Raw genomic sequence first — 21181 nt, 5'->3', positions numbered from 1 at the left:
AAGAAGAGCATCACTCCTTAATGCAGACATTGCACCGGCTGACTCGTCGACGCTGTTGCCACTCCTCCTTGAGTATAGCTGATGAGGGGGCAGAGATGAACTGCTCAGCTATATCCGCATGAGCTAGCCAGAAACTGTAAAGTTTAGAAAAATAGTGGCAGGTTCCCCGTGGACCCTGGCATTCAATGACCGGTTGGCTGAGGAAATCCTTGAGGCAGCTTCCCGATGAGGCCAAGGATGGACCACCCCCCGCGTCACCAGCCCCCGTGTGCTGCAGAAGAGATACAATCCACAGAGACTGTACTCAATCAAACAGACACAAACTATCACCTACAGAGCCACTATCATATGTATAAACAAACACAAGGTCACACTTATAATCTGAAACAGAAATTAAGCAGACAAAAACAAAACAAAATACACTATCCCATATACTGATATTCACATAGGAGTACAACATTAAAGGGCTGTCCTATCCAGATGCCATTTGTCTGACTGGTTCAGGTTAGCGTCCTTTCTCACCATAAGAAAAGAGTATCCCATCCAGAGACTCCTCCAGCCTTTGTGGCAGAGTGGTGTGGACATGTCCTGGCTGTGAACGGCGACGGCAGGAGTCTCAACCTCGCACACCACACAGCGGCTTATGTAGTTCGCAATCTCGGGGCCTGACACCAGTATCGTGGCCACGGGCGTGGCGGATGCCAGCCAGTAGGATTTGTCGTTGTGGCTGGCATAGCTGCACGTAGCAGCATCGCAGTAAACGAATGGCATGGTGCTGAATACTCTTAAACATGACCCAGCTTTGCCTGGAAAAGAGTAGCTTGACTTTACCACGAAGTATCATCCCATTTTCACACCAATCCACAAAATTAGAGTTCATCTGCAGCTCAAGCTCGTGGTAGAGCCTCCCTTGACAGACTGGTTTATGTTGAAGAGCAAGAAACAAAGACTCTTAATGAAAGGTACCAATAAGACCACATGTACCCTGCACAAAATAGGGTTACCAGTGCCCCCCCCCAGGACCCAGACCTGTTCACCAGCAGGCACCAGGGGTTGAAGCACGCAAGCCTCTCCACCTCTCCAATTGATGCCTCATGGAAATATGTTCACATGTATATGAGTATAGAAGTACATACCTAGATCCTGTAAGTGTGCTTTCTCCTGACGCTCGAAGTGGAGCAGACTGTAGCCACTCCAGAGAGGGGCCATTCCTAATGGACAGGCTGGAACTGCATTTGATTGGCTGTGTATCACTAGTGGATAACTAGCGTAATAATTCCTACAAGGCCCCGGTGGCCCTGGTTCTCCTTGGGAACCAGAAGGACCTCAGAGAGACAAGACACCATTAATAATAGAAATTAGAAATATTACGAACTCATCATGGAGACAAATGAGACGGAGTAGTACACAGTAACAGACTAAGAAACATTGGTAGGAAATGAGGACCCAGAGGGAACATTCTCAACCTTGTAAGTCTTCTTACCCTGTAGACCAATAGCACCTTGATCCCCCGGAACACCCATGTCACCTGGAACTCCTGGGGGCCCAGAGGGGCCGTCTGGCCCTGGGAGCCCTAATGGCCCTGGTTCGCCCTTCCTTCCTGGAAAAACATAAACACATTACCACAAACATAGCATTTAATGCACATATTGGGTACAGTAAGATCCCAGGTTAAGAACATCCAACTTACGGACAACTGGAAACCATTGCGCGGCTTCAGTGGATTGTCATGATTAATGTAACCACAATGTCACCTCATAAATTCCCCCTCTGGTATGCCAGACATTGACGGCACAAGAGTAAGTGTCAGCCTTTAATCGTGATATTTTTCCTTTTTTGTCTGTCTATCTGCTTTAGGAACTTTAATGCTTTTTACAGTACTGTATACCTACACACACACACAAATTCTCTCTTCAGTACAATACTGTCACGACTGTGAGGTGCGGGCAAGGCGCGAGACCGGGGCGACGAGCAAGAAGGCAGGCTAGCCGCCAAGATCAAGGCAAACGGGGATTTATTAGACGTACGAGGACTAGGGAACATCGCACAGGAAAACTCACGAGGTAACATCTACAATGACAGACAATGGACTCAGGTAAGACACGGACTGAAATACACAGGACTAAGCAAATTAACTAGACACAGCTGGGTACAATCGGGAGAAAACACGTGGGTAATCAGGGGCGTGGCACACAGGAGGAGCGGACGAGCCGGGCATGACAAATACTGTATTTAATTAGTTTTATTTATTATTATTACTACTACTAGTAATAATAATAAAATGATAATAATAATAATGATATTTACAAACAACCAAATATGTTTAAGATGTTTTAGTGTATTTGGAGGGGTTTTTTGTAAGTGTTTGATCTGCAGTGAAAAGTTAAATATATACTCTGTACTACAACAAACATTTCACTGCCTGACGATGAACAAGTACTATATGTACCTGTTTCAGCTTACCTAGAAATTCAACTTAAAGACAGACTTAGGATCTCATAACCTGGGCCTGCCTGCATGAGGTCCCGCTTCACTTATGTAATCAGAGCTATCCTTACCCTGTGTTCCAGGGTTTCCTTGTAAGCCAGGAGGACCTGGGGGACCTGGAGGACCCATATGCCCTGGGTCACCTGGGGGCCCTTTGTGTGGGATTGGAGGGGGCCCAGTGGGACCTGAAGAGCAGAGATTCATATTTCACGACATCACTTTTTGGGGGAATTTCTATATATATTAATGCTCAAGCTGGTAGCCACAAAGTGTCTGTTGCTGGGTTCATTGATTTGTTGGCCACAGTGTCACATTCACCTCTTTCTCCAGCCATTCCTTTGGCTCCCTTGAGCCCTGGACGCCCAGGTTGTCCTATGGGGCCAGGTGGACCCCGATCACCCATTATCCCGTGCGGTCCTCTATCACCTGGCAAAGGCAGCCATGCTCATACAGTAATGCATGAGCATCAGGAACATGCAACATGACCAATACAGATGGATAAACCTCAGATCTTACCTTTGAGACCTGGCAAACCTGGGTCCCCAGGGGGTCCAGGAAGACCGGGGGGGCCTGCATTTCCTTTCAGCCCGGGAGACCCTGATTGCCCAGGGTACCCTGGGTCACCTGGGAATGAGTAGGTTGAACCTGGAAGTCCAATTTCACCCGGTGGTCCTGAAACCCAAAGACACATGAATGTACAAAATGATTTTACTATCTTCCATCTCACTCTCAGTTTTACACACACAGCTCACCTGGCCACCCATTTGCTCCAGGTAATCCCAGATCTCCGGGCAGCCCAGGGATGCCGATCAGACAGTCTGTTCCTTTTGCACCAGAGAACCCAAGCGGCCCTGGAAGACCTTAAAAAACAAAAGTAGACTTTCGTAGCTGCCAGTTTTAATGGGCCTTTATTCCACCGTAACACAATGACCTATGATGATTTTTTCACCACTAGAGCCTTGCTGTGGTATCACTCTCTACACATGTGGAATCTTGATCCTGCTTATATCCAGCTTTAAAGTAGTGTTTCTAAACCTGGTCCTGAGGGACCCATAGATGGTCCAAATTTTTGCTCCTTGCCAGCTCCCTGCCAGACAGTCCCCATTACAAAACCTTGAAATAACTGCCTAATGTAGTATTTCTCAACCCAGTCTTAGAAGACCTCCAGACATGAACTTACAGGAACATTATATCTGTAACTCACTGCATTAAATGTGGGCTGTCTTCCAGAGAGCTGGGAGGGAGCAAAAATGTGGACTGTCTGGTGGTCCCTGAGGATTGGGTTGAGAAATAAGGCTTTAAAGCACTGATATGTAATGTGATAGTACCTTATTTCTGTATGTAAAACACAACAGTGGTTAGGTACATGATAGGAGCTCGTTTTTGTGTGTAAAGTGGCACATGGCAATATTTCACTAAATCTGCATATTATGATGGATCATCCTTATGTGTTTATTTTCAAATCCTTCATACCTGGCTGTCCATATGGGCCCCGCTGGCCTTTTGAGCCTTGATACGCAGCCCCTGGAGGCCCCTGCCTGCCTATAGGTCCCTTGACACCTGGGGATCCTGGGGGCTCTGGAAGACCTGCCATATTTGAACCTAGAAGTTTGAAGCATGCACCTCCATGTTCAATGCAATCCATCTATTCATTTTCTACATCTATGGTTTTTGCATCATGTGTAATGAATGCATGTATAGTAAGTTGTCCATGTCAGTGACCGTTTATCACATGTGAGGTACGTCTGAACTTGCACTTCCCCACATGTACCTCTTGCTCCCTTTTCACCCTTCTGCCCCTTCAACCCATCCAGTCCAGGCAGACCCATGGTTCCTGGTGCACCTGAGCAACAATCACACTCATATGTAACATGTCAACCCTTGTTATGTTACAACCACAAATATCATTTGTCATTTTTCAAGCAATTAAAAGTAACCAGGCACTGCGTATTTTACTTAGTATTGGCTCTAAAGTAGTAAAATAAATTGCATTAACACTTAAGCATAGAAGCACTAGCTTTTAAGTAACATTATGCCATGTAAAAGTAAATATAAAGTCATTTTACTTATAATAAAGCCAACAAATCACCTCGAGCACCCAGCTGTCCAGGAAATCCCTTAGGTCCAGGACGTCCAGGGGGTCCTACTGGACCTTGAGATCCAGGATTACCAGGTGGACCTTCTTGACCAAAGGAACCTGAAAACAAGCACGTACATTTAGACCTACATCAGGAAGAGAGAGACAGAGACAGAACTGCAGCTGAAGGAGAGCCGCCCTACCTGGAACGCCAGGAGTTCCTGCAGGTCCAGGATGTCCCGGGGGTCCAGTTAACCCCGGAGCACCTGGCCAACCTGGGTCACCTGCATCGCCTGGTTCAACTGCTGTGGTTAGAGTACAGGTAGCAACCTGCATTTAAGCAGCACTGGGGAGTCTTTCGGATAAACGCAGCTAGACATAATCATCTCAGGTGAGTATTTAAAGGCATCTGTCTAATAACGTACGAAATGAAAAGTACTTACCAAGATGATCTGCAAATATTCCATATGCAGATGTGAGGATTTTGGTGAGGGATACAATATTCACAGACACCACAAAAACAGAGGTATAAGCAGTTATCCTCATCTGACAAATCACACTCGAACTTGCTCATTATTAGTAAAGTCGGTAGGTTCCAAGAAGATAGTAGACTCCTGCTAGTCTATGGCAGTGACTACCCATTATCCGAGAACCTGATCTCCATCCATTAAAATATAGGTATCTCACCACATCCATTTCCGTCATCTCCTGGGACACCTTTTTCTCCAGATGGCCCTGGAATATCTATAGATTCTCCAATATCGCCTGTTCAAAGACACATTTAGGAGTTACTAACTACTTGTTAGGAACAGATTCCTCGTCATCTCTCTGACATAACCACAAACCATAATTAACTTTACCTGTCACACCTGTGATTGTCTCACCTTTCATACCTACAAGTCCTGAAATTCCAGGGCTGCCAGGAGGTCCATGGAACCCTGGATCACCCTGTTACCAAGCATCAGAAAGAGTATGAGTGAGGGCAATTGTGCTGACTGTCTGCTCTATGAAAACTATCCTAATCTAAGCACTTTGCCACATCCTGCCTTCCACGTCCACATGACCCTCCTGTCTCTTCCCAGGCATGGTCCTAACAAGCCATGTCTGTTATTTGTTTGTCTTACCTCTCATTCCTGCTCTTGTGTTAATTACTCCCAGCTGGCTCTTGTTAGCTCCCTCATCAGTCTTTTATATAAGTGCTTCCCAGTCCTGTGTTCCCCAGTCCAGTCATTGATGTCAATCCCTCATGTTCCCTGTGACACCCCTCTCTCTCTCCTTCCGTTTTGACCCCTCGAGAATGTGTTTATTTCGAGTTGTTGTTCTTTTAAGTCTAATAAAACCCCCTGTTGTTCCACTATAAAACCTGCCTCAGGTTCTTCGTCTCTCATGTCATGACACAATTGTTCTTTACAGGATGCTGAGCCATGAAAACCACCATGTGCCATGTCTATGACTTGCTCAGGATTGTTATTTTATCACTAATTATATTCATTTGTAATTTAACGTTTTTAAACATATGCATACAAAAGCTTCAGATATACAGTATGTCTATCATACAAGGCTTGCATGGGCATTTATACTGCAGTGCACATGATAGCATCTATACTGCGGTACACATGATGGGGTGATAGGAAGTTATCATTAGCAAAAGGGCTGTCAATGATATTCTGGGCTGTAACATCTAAACTGCAAACAATAATATCTAAGCATCATTGCAGAATACTGTACAGACACATAATTAATGGATATTAGTCTGGATCCATTTAGGGCAGTAGAAACCGCACCTGATCACCAGGGATTCCCGGGAATCCCATGATACCAGTTGAGCCACGGGAACCAAGAATGCCTTTTGGGCCAATTGATCCCGGTAACCCTGGGAACCCCAGGGGTCCCTTCACCGTGCCAGGAGGTCCTGGTGGTCCAGGATCACCAGGTCGTCCTTTGTACCCAGCCGTACCTTTCTCTCCTGAGGTAAACATGTACAGAAGAACACAAATATGTGCACAAGTATGTACACACAATCACCCTGTCATCAATTTTAACGAACAGCAGGACCATGCAGCAGTAGTCTGCTCTGTGATAAAAATGTAGAGCACTTCTGGTCACCATCAAGGACTAACTGCTTTCTATCCTCAAATGCTCTTACCTCTGGGTCCTGGAAATCCGTGTGGGCCATAGGGACCCTGGTCTCCCTTGTTCCCTTTGGTCACAGAGCCAGGATTCCCTCTACGGCCCATGCTCCCTGGGGAGACAGAGATAGTGATGGATTAACTACTACTAAAAGAGAATGAAATACACAGCACAAAACAGAGATTGAGACTCAGTACACTGATGCACACGCTAGCAAAGCATGGATACTAAGTCCATGACTGTAGTGTAGTAAGACTGTAGTGTGTGATTTTATACATTCTGACTGTGCAAAAGGGTAGCTGTGCTAAAGCTACCTTTAAGTCCTTTGAGTCCATGTTCACCACGGGGCCCAGGACAGCCACTGTCTCCGTTATCTCCCTTCCTTCCAGGGGGACCAGATGGGCCAGGGAGCCCTGGGTAGCCATGTGAACCTTCTTTGCCAGGGGACCCCTGGACACCTGCAGAAGTAATCTGATTACCGATACCTGTGTGCAAGATGACTGCATTACCACTGGGTTGCCAAACAAAATCACAATGGTACAGGTGTGGCATCCTAACTTAATATGACCTCTTACCTTTCTGCCCAGGTACACCAGGCCTACCGCTGTCTCCAACTTTGCCCATGGATCCTGGAGGTCCAGGGTCTCCAGGGAACCCAGGTGGGCCAGGTGGTCCAGGAGGGCCCTTTGAGCCACCAACTGCCAGTCCAATATGTCCCACATCACCTTTCTCACCCTGAGAGCCTTAGAAACAGAGCACCATCAGTACAATGTAGAAGACAGTAAATCGCCATTGTAACACCACTTAAAGTAATATCACTTGAGAGGGAATATCTGTGTCCCTTACCTGGAGGGCCCTGGAAACCATTATACCCTGATGGTCCTGGCTGACCTGGGGGTCCAACACGTATTGTCCTGCCTTTGGGCCCTGGAGGGCCTGGCTCTCCTTGTTCTCCCTGTACTCCTTTGTGTCCCTGTGCTCCAGAAGGTCCTCCTGGCCCTGTGGATGCAATGCAAGAGTAAGGCACAAAATATAATAACTTATACACAGACACACACACAAGAATCAAGTGCTGAACCACACATTGTTAAGCATCCACCACATTCAAGGATTTCCGGTCTGTGATGTAAAAAATGATACCTGAAAACATCAGAACATTGTTCAAAAATAGATGAAAGATTTTATAAACAAATCTTAAAAAGGGAAAGGTGTTTCCTCCCTTGGAATACTCCAGAGAATTTCATTACAATTAGCTCCTCAATAGTTTCAATGGTAGAGAATACAGTTGTGGCCAAAGGTTTTGAGAATGACACAAGTATTGGTTTTCACAAAGTTTGCTGCTTCCATGTCTGTAGATCTTTTTGTTAGAAGATTCTATGGTATACTGAAGTATACAGTCGTGTGAAATAATTAGGACACCCCAGTAAATATTTAATTCTTTATTAAGAAATATCAAAATATCAATATTAAATCTTCTTTCAAATTATATCTGTAGATATAACGTAGGTTGCATCACCTATGCAAAAACAAGAAACAAATTTATTTATTTAACAAAGGAAATTAACTAAGATGCTAATTCCTACTGAGGAAAAAGTTAGGAACCTTATGCCCTAATAGCTAGTATTTCCCCCTTTGGCTGAAATAACCTCAATGAGACGTTTTCTGTAACCATCTATGACATCGGCTTGGCAATTTAGGAATACTTCATTTCTTTCCTGTACTGTAAACCATTCCTTGGTAGATTTACTGGAATGTTTTGGGTCATTGTCATTTGCATGGTCCACCCCCGCTTCAGCTTCAACTTCTGAACAGATGTTTTCACATTGTCCACAAGCACCCTCTTATATGATGAAGACTTCATAGTGGATTCTACAATGGTGAGCTGGCCAGGTTCTGCTGCAGCAAAACAGCCCCAAACCATGACATGTCTACCCCGATGCTTCACAGTTGGTATGAGGTTCTTTTGCTCAAAAGCTGTCTTTGGTTAATCCAAACATGTCCTCTGTTACTACACCCAAATAATACAATTTCAGAATCATTTGTCCAAAGCACATTGTTCCAAAAGTCCTGGCCTTTGTCTAGATGGTCTCTGGCAAACTTCAGTCTTGCCCTGATGATTTTTTAACTGCAAGGATTTCCTCCTTGCACAGCTCCCATGTAAATCACAGTTGTGCAGTCTCTTTCTGATGGTAGCTGCATGTACCTTGATTTCAACTGTGGCAAGAGCTTCCTGTATGACCCGCGATGACATTTGAGGATTTTTGGAGACTTCTTTCAGCATCTTGTAATCTGCTCTTGGGCTGAACTTGCTAGGACCTGCCCTGCCCATGTTGGCAGTTGTTTTAAATGTTCTCCACTTGCAAACTATTTTCCAGACATTGGAATGGCTGATTCCAAACTCTGAGATCTTTTAATATCCTTCCCATTACTCATATGCATCTACAGACTTCTTTCAGATGGCCTCAAATTGTGAGTGAGCCCACTCCCTTAGCTAGGAAGCAACCCCACACATGAATGGTCTTAGGATGCTTTACTGATGGCATGACACAGGACTGGTGGTAGCGCTCACCTTTTCTTTTTTTTCGGATACTCCAGACAATCGGAAAAGGGATTCATCAGAGAAAATGACTTTACCCCAGTCCTCAGCAGTCCAATCCCTGTACCTTTAACAGAATATCAGTCTGTCCCTGATGTTTTTCTTGGAGAAGTAGCTTCTTTGCTGCCCTTCTTGACACCAGGCCATCCTCCAAAAGTCTTCGCCTCACTGTGCAGATGCACTCGCACCTGCCTGCTGCCATTCCTGAGCAAGTTCTGCGCGGCTGGTTCCCCGACTCCGCAGCTGAATCAACTTCAGGACACGGCCCTTGCGCTTGATAACCTTTCTTGGGCACCCTGAAGTCTTCACCACAATTGAACCTCCTTGAAGTCCTTGATGATCCAATAAATGGTTGATTTAGGTGCAATCTTACTAGCAGCAATATTCTTGCCTATGAAGGCATTTTTGTGCAAAGCAATAACGACTGCACGTGTTTCCTTGCAGGTAACCATGGTTACCAGAGGAGGAACAATTATTTCAAGCACCACCCTCCTTTTACAACTGTGTTAACGAGAGAATCACTGAAATGATGTCAGCAGGTCCTTTTGTGGCAGGGCTGAAATGCAGTTGAAATGGGATTTTTGGGATTAAGTTCATTTACATGGCAAAGCACTTTGAAATTAATTGTAATTCATCTGATCACTCTTCATAAAATACAAATTGTATATACAAATTGCCATCATAAAAACTGAGGCAGCAGACTTCGTGAAAATTAATATTTGTGTTATTCTCAAAACTTTTGGCCACGACTGTGTACACTGACACATATATGCAATCACATAAAAATAAACATTGGTTTTCCCTATTTGATGACATCAGTCACAATGACCTTCAGCTCCATGTGGACCCAATAGGCCTTGTAATCCTTTTGGGCCTGGAAGACCAGGCGGTCCACTGAGCCCCATAATGCCCGGACCTCCAGGCACTGCCATCCCGGTCACCCCCTTCAGTCCAGGCAGGCCATCTGGGCCTCGTGGGCCAGGGAAGCCATCAAGGCTGGGTCCATCAAAGCCCCTTTCTCCAGGGTCACCCGGGGGTCCTGGAACCCCTGCAGAAATACCACAAATGTACAGCCAGCAAGTCAAGCAATCTCTTTGTGAGTAACATAGTGATGTAACCATGAGCCCAGAGACACATGTGGAAAGTAAAAAAATCAATAACACACAAAAGACAAACACACATACATCTCTGCACATTTTCTCACAAGGTGTAACATACAGACACATGTTTTCTCTTTTGGTACCTTTAGGTCCATTTTGTGTTTGCTCCCCCATATCTCCTTTCTGTCCCTTAGGCCCATCATAACCTGGCATTCCCTTAATACCAGGACGTCCTGGATCTCCTGGGCTCCCTGGGCAGGAGTATTATTATGGAGATGACATCACTTCCAGCCCATGAGTACACTGGAGTAGCAAAGCCTTTATCACCTTTAATCTTGGACTAGATTCGTGATGCTCACCTGGGTTTCCCATCATTCCCTTGGCCCCAGGAGCGCCGGGCTGGGTAAGTATACATGGCAGTACCTCACCTGCTCAGTGATTGTGGAGTCATATGGGTTAGCATTACAACTCTCAGGATGGACTTTTAACCCAGCTGTGTCTAATAGACAGTAAGGCAGTGTCTAGGCAAATTAATGAATGAAGGCATTCACTCACCATTTAACACCCCGCACATATATTATTCATTAATAATCAACATATAAGGAACTTCAAATGCCCAGTATGTTAATCAGTATATTAAGCAGAAAATCCTTCTCACACGAACTGAGATTTTTCCTCACACAAACTATCGGGATCAAGGTCGATACCTGGAGGACCTTTAAGACCAGGTGGCCCTGGCCGACCTGGACGACCCTGGTCACCCGGGAGCCCTTGTGGCCCAATCGGCCCCTTGAGTCCATTACCAGGGGGGCCCATAGGACCTGGTGGACCCTTGGGTCCTTCGACACCCACGTTCCCTGGATCACCCGGAAATTCTGCATAAGTGTCCCCCTGTGGAGTCAAAGAAACCCAACCTGTGAAGAGTATCAGAAACAATAAATCACAAGAACCAGTCAAATACATCGCAATCAGAAATAAACGCTGAGCTACCGATGGCCCACGATCGCCAGGGACACCTTGGGCACCAGGTATCCCATCCCATCCCATCAGGCCTTGAAGGCCTAAAGAGCCAGGAAAGCCCTGGTCACCCTTTATACCTGGGAAGAAAACAGGATCTTTCAGAAAAGCTAGACAACAACATAGAAGAACCATCAAGGAGCCCAGAGCAAATAAATCAACGACACATTACTGTGGTGACAGACTCCGACTGTCCTGATGGTCACTGGTCCCAGTTGTTTGTCACACACATGCAACTCACCTTTAACTGCTGCAGTGTAGGGGCTGCCTTTCTGGCCCTTTAACCCTGGGCTGCCAGGCAGTCCTGGAAACCCCTGCACATGAAACAAATCACTAAAGAGTGAAGTGACTTGAAACGCCCTGTGACTTTAAACACACCGTTTTTCCATATGCCGTCTCACCCTCCATGAGACACCACCGTTTTGGGCTCATGGCACGGAGTCCGCAAGCATCCAGTGTCAATGGAGCAGCTGGGCTTAAGGGCTTTGCTCTGTGCACAGCAGTCATATTATTATCCTGCTCTAGCAAGAAGTAGAGTCTGACTTACGGGTGGCCCTTGCAGCCCCTCATTCCCTGGGTCACCCCTGTCTCCCCATTCTCCATATTGACCGTTGGCGCCCGGGGGTCCAGGAGGGCCTATAGGGCCTGCAGGACCTGGCACTTGAAGACAAGGGCCGTCACATTGGCATTCCCCAGGGTAGCCTGTAGACAAAAGGTAGGTACTGGGACTCACATTGTGTTACAATTTCCTTGCAATATTTGTAAGTGACAACTGCCAAAGGAGGGGCCTTAGTTTAGAAAAGGAAGAGGGCTGTTGATGACTGATGTAAAACAGTTGTTATCAGCTTCGTTTGGACTTTGTGTTTGAGTATTTCTGTGAATAGATTAGTAATTCTGTAGTTAGTATCTGTATAATATACCTTATGTGTTGTTATATTGTGGCACATTTTGTGGCAGTTTGTGTACGTATACTGTACTATCACATAGTCAGCCTACACAACCTTAACTTCTGCTTTATTTTACACAGAAATCAGCCGGAGACGGACAGATATACCCGCAAACATTCGCGGACACGCACACGTCTACATACCTTTGTTTCCCTTCCTCCCTCGCTCACCGCATCTCCCAGGATCTCCTGGTGGTCCGGGTATGCCAGGGCCCCCAGGGTGGCAGCCGGGCCCTAGAAGGTCACATGCCACCATGTCTGCTAGAGCCAAAGCCACTTAGATTGCTACAGAAACCCTTAATTAACTTTGAATTCTTTATGATGGAGGATGGAATGTGAATATAGGCCCATAACCCTAAGATGAGGCACGACACACATAAATGAATGTTGTATGATATGACTTATTGTAACTAAATATGGACAGAGCAGTGATGTTTGTGATCTAGGGCAAACTCAATTATCCAGCAAAGGAAAGATTCAAGGATTTGACCTATTGGGGGGGGGGGCTCAGCACCTCCCCCGCATCCCCCCATGATGATTATATAGCAGATCAAGCAGTGTCTCATATCTGCAATGCAGAGAATCATCACCTGGGCGCCCAGGTGGGCCCCTGAGCCCATTGGGTCCTGGGAGACCTTTCATTCCTGGCTCTCCTTTGGTTGGACAGGCTCTTCCTGGGTTCCCCTTCACGCCTTTTTCCCCCTCTGGCCCAGGGCTTCCTAGGTTGCCTGGTAAACCTGAGGTTAGAGGTCAAGTGAAGTCAGATGCTATATCAAAAGCAGCAACAGGGCATTGTTTACTGCGGTCAAGGTGGCTCACCTAGGTAGGACTGACCGGGCCGCCCTCGATGTCCTGGCATGCCGATTGATCCTGTATCTCCTGGTTTTCCTGGTGGGCCATGCAGGCCCGGGTCACCAGGAGCACCTGCAAAGGCGTATTACACCCACCCTTGTTCTCATTGAATTCATAAAATATAAACTGTCCTTCCAGGACCTACATATATATAAATTGGTCACCCCTGAAATTTTGGCCTGGACACCATTCTCACATAGGGGACATTCTTATTTGTGTGAATGCAGACTGTTCACCTGTGACATTGTAGAGTTCAAATACCGAGTCTCCCTTCATGCCAGGGTCTCCACTGAAGCCCTTGAGGAGATACACATGAGACAAGCTCTATGGGGGCCTATACAGATTCCAGTGACAGTCATTACAAGGCAGACCAGCCGATCCTACCTTTGGCCCCGTGTTGCCTCCCAAACCAGGAAGCCCAGGGTATCCGTTGAAACCCTGCATGTAAAAGAAGATCCAATTAGACCAAAATGCATAAACACCCTCACACAGAAAAACAACATGCATACATAAATGACCGGAACAAATAGACAAAAAGACAGACAGACACACACACACACAAACCTTTATTCCAGGAATACCAGGCAAACCAGGATGACCAGGTAAACCCTGATAATAAGAGAGATATGAACTCACATAAAAATACTCCATGCATCTCAAAAATACATACCCTTTCGCACATACACATAGTATACAATAATATATACACCTACTATATTAAAAAAAAAAACTGAACACCCATACATGTGTTACTTTGAATTTTATATCAAGCATTTAAATCTTTCCAAAAATGTTATATTTGCGTCCAGAAAGGACTGTGTATGTGAATTTCCAGCATTTTCCCCTGACAGATCACCGCAGCAGTGAGCAGTGATGTGCAAATGGCAGCACAGGTCTCTAGAGTGCATACATTTTTAGTTTTTGTTAATTATCTGACCAATGATTTTTTTAATGCCTTGCTTTTTAAGTCCATTAAAAGCTTAATATCTGGCCCATTTTTTTAGTCGCCCAGGAGTGTTGATGCTATAAAAATGCACAGTTGCACCAGCCACACGCTCCCACAAAGGCATGCAGCACGACGTCCCCTCAGTAAAGACCTTTCTTAGTAACTCCATACAGCAGTCTGCTATGACATCACCAGCTATGAAACACAAGCACAGCTCCTCCTACCCGAGGACCTTGAAAGCCAACGACTCCTTTTGCTCCCTTTTCTCCTGGCAGGGAGTCTCTTCCCTGCAATTTTGCACAGTACATTTGGAGGTTTACTGTTATACATGCTTGCTCTTTTGTAATAATTGCAGCAGACATAACACATTCCAGTAACACTGTCTATATGAATCTATGAACACATAAAAAGGCATAACACATTATAGCCATGTTTATTATGCATTATGAATGCTTTATGAAGCTCTCATCTGTAATGCACTATAGATACCTTCATAATGCGGTACAGAGCATCTGTAATTCTGATACCAAACATTATAATGCATTATGACAGTATCTATTGTGCATTATAGATAAGAACTTCATTGCAGCTTATGAAGTGTATATAATCAACACTCCAACGTCTAATGACTGTCAATATCAGATGCTCTAATGCTTTATTAATTCTTATACTGACCATTGTAATGCATTATGAAGGTATCTATAGTGAGTTATAGAAGAGAGCTTCAAATAAGTGTTACCCACATTACTAATTGCCAAGTATCGTAGTCAGCAAATGAAACAACTATGCCTGTGTCAGCTGGGATACTCACATTGACACCGGGGGGTCCACATTGACCTTTGGCACCTTGATCCCCCTGGAATATACGAGTCACATGAGGAGACCCCATCCCAAAAAACACTCCGCAATCTACAAGGTAACCATGGTGATGTCACCAGCATCCCTCACCTTGGGTCCTGGTGGGTAGATTCCTTCTGGCAGGGTCACAAACTCAAACGGTCCAGGATCGCCTTCAGGTCCCTGCCGTCCCTGCAGGGTCAGGACAGAGTTACTGACACCACTGCTGACACATCGTTACTAACGAACTGTCACTGAAACATTACTGACACACTATTACTGACTATAAGGCTTCCAGGCAAGATGCATATGTTTGAGGGCCATGCAGGTTATGAGAGTTTCCCCAGAGAAATGACAAAACAGGAGGGCGAAGGCAGATGGCCTTGAAATACGAGAGAAACCCGGGACAAACGGGAATGTTGTAAAATATGAAGCTGGTGTACAGAACACTGTGACGCCTGGGATGGCACAAAGCAGAAGGGGAGTTATTTGGGTTTAACAAAAAGTGGAGATATAGAAAAAATAATAATGCATTATGAGGGTATCTATAGTGCGTTATGAATGAGACCTTATGAAGAATTATAATCAACACTATAATGCCTTATGACTGTCAATAGAAGATGCTGTAATGCTTTTTTATTCTTATACCAACCATTGTGATGCATTATGAAGGTATCTATAGTTCATTATAGATGACAGCCTTAGGTAGAGTGTTACCAGGCAACCTTTACGCTCACCTGACTCGTCCTCCCTCCAGGGAGCCCCCCCTCCCCCCCCCATGCACACACACACACACACACACACACACACACACACACTCCCACTACTTCCCCCATCATTTTCATATACTACTGTGCATATTCAGATGACTCACCTCGTCACCCTTCGGTCCAGGAAGAGATCTTCCCCAATCACCCTGTAAACGTGTGAACAAAAAGCACAGACATGGAAAGTGACTCAGAAGTATGTACTCTATGGAGCACATGTGTGTCGATGACTGCGTCTTACTCACAGGAGGACCCCTTGGACCTGGAAAACCCAGTAGACCCTGGTCATAAAGAGCACAGGAGAAAAAGAGTAAAAATTAGGGCAATCAATCGCATATACATACACAAGACATTCTCACCTCATACACGCAGCCATGCATATGCAATAATATACACATGCAGAGACAAGCACACCCATTCACAAAAATACACACCTGTGATCCTATAGGTCCAGCTGGTCCCTGTAAGCCTGGAACACCAACTATCCCAACCGCCCCCTGTAGATACACATTGTGGCCAGATAGGCTGGAATTAGCAGTGCACTTTACAGTAAAAATCCTGTACATTGAGAAAGAAGCATCCAGCATTATCACACTTACAGGTGGGCCAGATAAGCCTGGTAATCCTGAATCCCCCTGTAGGACACACAAAATGAGCATCCCTTAGTGCAGAACTGACTCTCACAAGGTAGAATGGCAGGCAGCATGGTGCAGAATGGGGACTGGGGTAGGACAGAATGAGGGGTAGCCCCAAGACAGGGTGAGGGTGGGGCAGAATGAGGGGTAGCCCCAAGACAGGGTGAGGGTGGGGCAGAATGAGGGGTAGCCCCAAGACAGGGTGAGGGTGGGACAAATCGGTGATTTTGTAAATTATCACTATATTGTATGATAAGTTTACGCCTATTGTTCAGTCTTTGTGATAATCAGTTTAAATGAGAATATATAGTGTCTTGAGGATGTATAGAGCTGGATAGGGAAAATGTCAGTCAGTGATACCTTAATGCACCTTGCCGGATAATTTATTAAACGCTAAATAAATATCGGACCATACTGCCTTTTACCAGACAGTTTACTTCAAGTTCCCAAATGTTCCGGGTCTCCTTAATGCCCGGGCAAACTCGAGCTGAAGCCCAGAGGCTTTTTATTATACAACCAACCTCGTATAATAAAACACTAAACCTAGAGCTGCCATTTGTATTTTACAGAATCGTCTCTTATTGAGGAATAAAATGCTGTGTCTCGTTTTGAACCAATATGGGGCCTCCGATTTGTGTCATATTTTCTTGTCTGGACTGAAATGTAATTTTATCAGGACCGTGTTAGCGGCTCCCCCTCTGCCCAAGAACTTTTTAAATCTTATTGTCAGGACCCCCCCCCCCCCCACCCCAGCTGACAACTTTTGCAGCCAAGGGGTCTCTGACTATGTCACCAGATTTTTACTGTGTTACTTAAAATCCCTGGGCCTCGCTGGATGTTAAAGGACATAATCAGATTTACTGGGAACTCACTGGAACTCCAGGAAGACGGGTGTAAACTGGATCCCCTCTGGCTCCTTTTGTTCCTGCAGTACCCTGCAAGCAAGTAGCACAACTGTCAGTCTTGGTAAACCTGTTGTGCTCCGCCAGTGGAATCCCCAAAGGTGGGACACAGCTGTCACACACCACAGCGACACCAGTGACATGTGACCTCTGGGCCCTAACACTGCTCACTAATGATCTCACCGGTTTCCCCGGAATTCCATGCCACCCGGGAAGCCCAGGAGGACCAGGGTCGCCCTTCGTCCCGTTACAGCCGCCTCGCCCAGGGGCACCCAGAGGACCTCGATCACCTGGGTGACCCTGGAAAAAGAAGAAAGTGAAAGTATACTATTGACCTGGGGCTGTAATGGAGTTTTGCCATGAATAACCAAGACTGTACCTGTACAGACAATGACCAAGAATCCCCTGTAGTAAACATGAACCATGAAGTCTTTCAATGTGTCAAGGTCTATTACTAGTAATTATTCCTTCCTTGTACAACTTCAGCCCAGAAGAAATGAATCTTGAGAAATATGTACTCACAGGAACACCACTGAGCCCTATGAATCCAGGACTACCAGTCAGACCCTTTAACACAGAGTATACAATCCAGTCACAAGAAAGCACAGCACCCAGTCCGAAGATGTTTCACACACAATCATCTGACATAGCATCCATGAAAGCAGGTCCACCTGGGAGAGCACAGAGAGAGCAGGAAGAATTCATATTCCATGACATGAAAGCACTTTTTACCACATCTCCGGTGGGTCCTGCATGCCCAGGCAGCCCTACATCACCCCTTTGTCCTTTTTCTCCTTGAGGTCCCTGGGGACCTGGAGGCCCACGGGGACCCTGTGGGCCTGCCTTCCCCAAGTACCCAGTGGCTCCCTGTGGTGGAGAAATGTTTGATATGCAAAAATATTCCTATAAGAATAAAATGTTGTATATATATTTTACTTTTGATGTTGGCATACAGCTGGCATCTACACCTTTATGCTACTCACAGCTTCATTCTAGCCTGTGAATGTGCCACTTACATCATACTTGCATAGGAATGATAAATGTGACGGTATATATCTCATTTCTCCACTGGGGGGCGACAAAAACCACGGCTTCTGACAGTTCTGCATGAAATTACTTTTCATTCATTAATTTAGACTACATTAAAAACAGGCTTTTCGAAAAGAATAGCCAATTGAGAAAGGAGGGTTAGTTAGTTCCTGGAGCAATTGGGGTTAAGTGTCTTGCACAAAGTCCCACCAGTGAAATCACACTGCAAAACATGGGATTAGAACCGACAGCCTTCCAGTCATGGGCACAAAGTTTTAACTCGAAGCACCACGTAACACATTTGTCCAAAGGAATCTATAAGTGTGTGAAGCTTGGGGTTTGGAAGCAGGGTCGCGGTGAAGCCATACTCGAACTCCTTTAACTGGGAAACACGGGCAGCTGGAGCAGTCTCGACCCTCACAGAGTTCATGATTTCCTCCCTGCAAATCACATCACAACATTACTGTAATGTAAATAAAAATGTTACTGTAATACACATCTCAATGCACCCAGCACAAATCACAATTTTACTTCTGGAGGAATGTTTATTCAAATACTGCTGCACACAGTAACCGACCAACTATGCATGGTAAGACCATAGGACTAACAATACACACTTTCACATCTCTCTTTCTCCCTCAGTCTCTCTCTCTCTCTCATATCAGAATCAGAATCAGAATCAGAATCAGAATCGTGTTTATTGGCCAAGTATGTGCAAGCACATACAAGGAATTTGATTCCGGTAGATGTTGTCTCTCAAGTAGTGTAAAAAGAAAACAAAAAACAAAACAGCAGTGTGTAAGGATACAATGAACAATATCCAGAGCAAGTGTAAATACTATAAATATACAGTTACAATATGACTGTGAATATGGATTGTTCTACAGTATAAGACAAGTGTTAACAGGTGTATGTAAGTGTTATTTGTACATATTGTATAATATGTTTATACTATTTATAAATATATATATAATAAATATAAATATAAATATATGTATGTATGTACATAGTATATATATGTGTGTATAAATGAGCAATGAGCAGTACAATAAAATAATCTAAATCTTATAAGCAGAAAAAAAAACAGATTACAGAATAGATACCAGAATATATACAGATATATACCAAGGAGTGTACATAAAGTGCAGTGCAGTGCTGAAGGTGTTTGGCAGTGCGACAGTTCAGCTGTTTAGGAGGGAGATGGCGAGGGGAAAGAAACTGTTCCTGTGTCGGGTGGTGCTGGTCTGTAGGCTTCTATAACGTCTGCCGGAGGGCAGCAGGTCAAAAAGTCTGTGTCCAGGGTGTGCGGGGTCTGTGATGATTTTTCCTGCCCTTTTCTTGGATCTTGAGAGGTACAGGTCCTGGATGGAGGGCAGGGGGGCACCGGTGATCCTTTCTGCTGTCCGTACGGTCCGCTGCAGTCTGTTCCTGTCTTGTTTAGTGGCAGCTCCATACCAGACAGTGATGGAGGAGCACAGGACAGACTCAATGACCGCAGTGTAGAACTGGATCAGCAGCTCCTGTGGAAGACTGTACTTCTCCAGTTGCCTCAGGAAGTACATCCTCTGCTGGGTCTTTTTGAGGATGGAGGAGATGTTGGTCTCCCACTTCAGGTCCTGGGAAATTGTGGTGCCCAGGAACTTGAAGGTCTCCACAATAGACACCGGGCTGTCTGACATGATGAGGGGGGACAGAGTCGTGGGATGTCTCCTGAAGTCCACTGCCATCTCTACCGTCTTGAGAGTGTTCAACTCCAGGTTGTGCTGACTGCACCATAGTACCAGCCGCTCCACTTCCTGCCGGTATGCAGACTCATCACCATCCTGAATGAGCCCAATGACGGTGGTGTCGTCTGCAAACTTCAGGAGTTTAACAGCTGAGTTCCTGGAGGTGCAGTCATTTGTGTAGAGGGAGAAGAGCAGTGGGGAGAGGACACATCCTTGAGGGGCACCAGTACTGAGTGACCGTGTTACAGAAGTGATCTCCCCCAGCCTCACTTGTTGCTTCCTGTCTGTCAGGAAGCTGGTGATCCACTGACAGGTAGCTGGTGGCACGCTGAGCTGGGAGAGTTTGGAGGAGAGGAGTTCAGGCACAATGGTGTTGAACGCCGAACTAAAGTCCACGAACAGGATCCTGGCGTAAGTTCCCGGGCGGTCGAGATGTTGTAGGATGTAATGCAGCCCCATATTCACTACATCATCCACCGACCTGTTTGCCCGGTAGGCAAACTGCAGGGGGTCCAGCTGGTGTCCTGTAATGTCCTTCAGATGGGCTAACACCAGGCGTTCAAAGGATTTCATGACTACAGACGTCAAGGCAACAGGTCTGTAGTCATTCAGTCCAGAGATAGTGGGTTTCTTGGGGACCGGAATGATGGTGGAGCGTTTGAAGCAGGTGGGAACTTCACACAGTTCCAAGGATCTATTGAAGATGCGGGTGAAGATGGGAGCCAGCTGATCAGCACAGGCTTTAAGGCAGGAGGGGGAGACACCGTCTGGACCTGCGGCTTTCCTGGTCTTCTGTTTCTGGAACAGTCGGCTCACATCCTCTACGTGTATTCTGAGTTCCAGGGGGGAGGGTAGGGGGTTGAGAGGTGTGATGGGGGTCGTTGACTCTGGGGTGGGGTGGGTGAGGGGTGTGTATCTGTCCGTCTCAAACCTGCAGTAGAAGGTGTTCAGCTCGTCTGCCAGGTCTTTGTTTGCTGCAGCAGGGGGTGGGGGTCGTCTGTAGTTGGTGATGGTTCGCAGACCTCTCCACACTGTCGCAGGGTCGTTGGCTGAGAACCGTTCCTTCAGCTTCTCAGAGTAGCTTCTTTTAGCCACTTTGATCTCCCTGGTCAGCGTGTTCCTGGCTTGTTTGT

The 21181-nt window shown here is 45.8% G+C and overlaps 1 protein-coding gene and 2 long non-coding RNA genes across 3 annotated transcripts; all 3 read right to left on the bottom strand.

Moving 5' to 3' along the window:
* Positions 1 to 10: 10 nt before the first annotated feature.
* On the bottom strand, positions 11 to 13649 carry LOC125717125 (collagen alpha-2(IV) chain-like). The gene is made up of 23 exons (XM_048990104.1): positions 13590 to 13649; positions 13442 to 13502; positions 13173 to 13277; positions 12944 to 13090; positions 12498 to 12587; positions 11955 to 12109; positions 11809 to 11897; positions 11649 to 11767; positions 11381 to 11487; positions 11098 to 11281; positions 10750 to 10818; positions 10534 to 10641; positions 10207 to 10338; positions 7613 to 7693; positions 4259 to 4321; positions 3961 to 4089; positions 3004 to 3111; positions 2806 to 2913; positions 2559 to 2672; positions 1484 to 1600; positions 1137 to 1325; positions 523 to 806; positions 11 to 271 (listed from the first exon to the last, which is right to left on the bottom strand). Exons 1-23 carry the CDS (start codon positions 13647 to 13649, stop codon positions 11 to 13), a joined length of 2880 nt encoding a protein of 959 aa, XP_048846061.1.
* Positions 3049 to 4016, bottom strand: LOC125716859 (uncharacterized). The gene is made up of 3 exons (XR_007384416.1): positions 3961 to 4016; positions 3240 to 3347; positions 3049 to 3159 (listed from the first exon to the last, which is right to left on the bottom strand). It is a non-coding gene; the product is annotated as an uncharacterized LOC125716859 (long non-coding RNA).
* Positions 13650 to 13769: 120 nt separating the features above from the next.
* Positions 13770 to 15896, bottom strand: LOC125716858 (uncharacterized). The gene is made up of 5 exons (XR_007384415.1): positions 15863 to 15896; positions 15100 to 15180; positions 14963 to 15007; positions 14376 to 14438; positions 13770 to 13814 (listed from the first exon to the last, which is right to left on the bottom strand). It is a non-coding gene; the product is annotated as an uncharacterized LOC125716858 (long non-coding RNA).
* Between the last annotated feature and the right edge of the window lie 5285 nt (positions 15897 to 21181).

The sequence above is a fragment of the Brienomyrus brachyistius genome, chromosome 21 (genome assembly GCF_023856365.1).
Source record: "Brienomyrus brachyistius isolate T26 chromosome 21, BBRACH_0.4, whole genome shotgun sequence".
In the NCBI taxonomy this organism is placed as follows: Eukaryota; Metazoa; Chordata; class Actinopteri; order Osteoglossiformes; family Mormyridae; genus Brienomyrus; species Brienomyrus brachyistius.
This window is presented reverse-complemented; position numbering and strand designations above follow the sequence as displayed.

Bases quoted from the DNA above. Each gene is read 5' to 3' on its own strand.
- LOC125717125 (XM_048990104.1), bottom strand. From the start codon at position 13,649: ATGCAGGGTTTCAACGGATACCCTGGGCTTCCTGGTTTGGGAGGCAAC. The intron at 11,768-11,808 runs GTGAGACGGCAT...TTAAAGTCACAG, and splicing joins ACGGTGGTGTCTCATGGAGG to GGCGTTTCAAGTCACTTCAC. The intron at 11,282-11,380 runs GTAGCTCAGCGT...TTGACTCCACAG, and splicing joins CTGGCGATCGTGGGCCATCG to GGGGACACTTATGCAGAATT.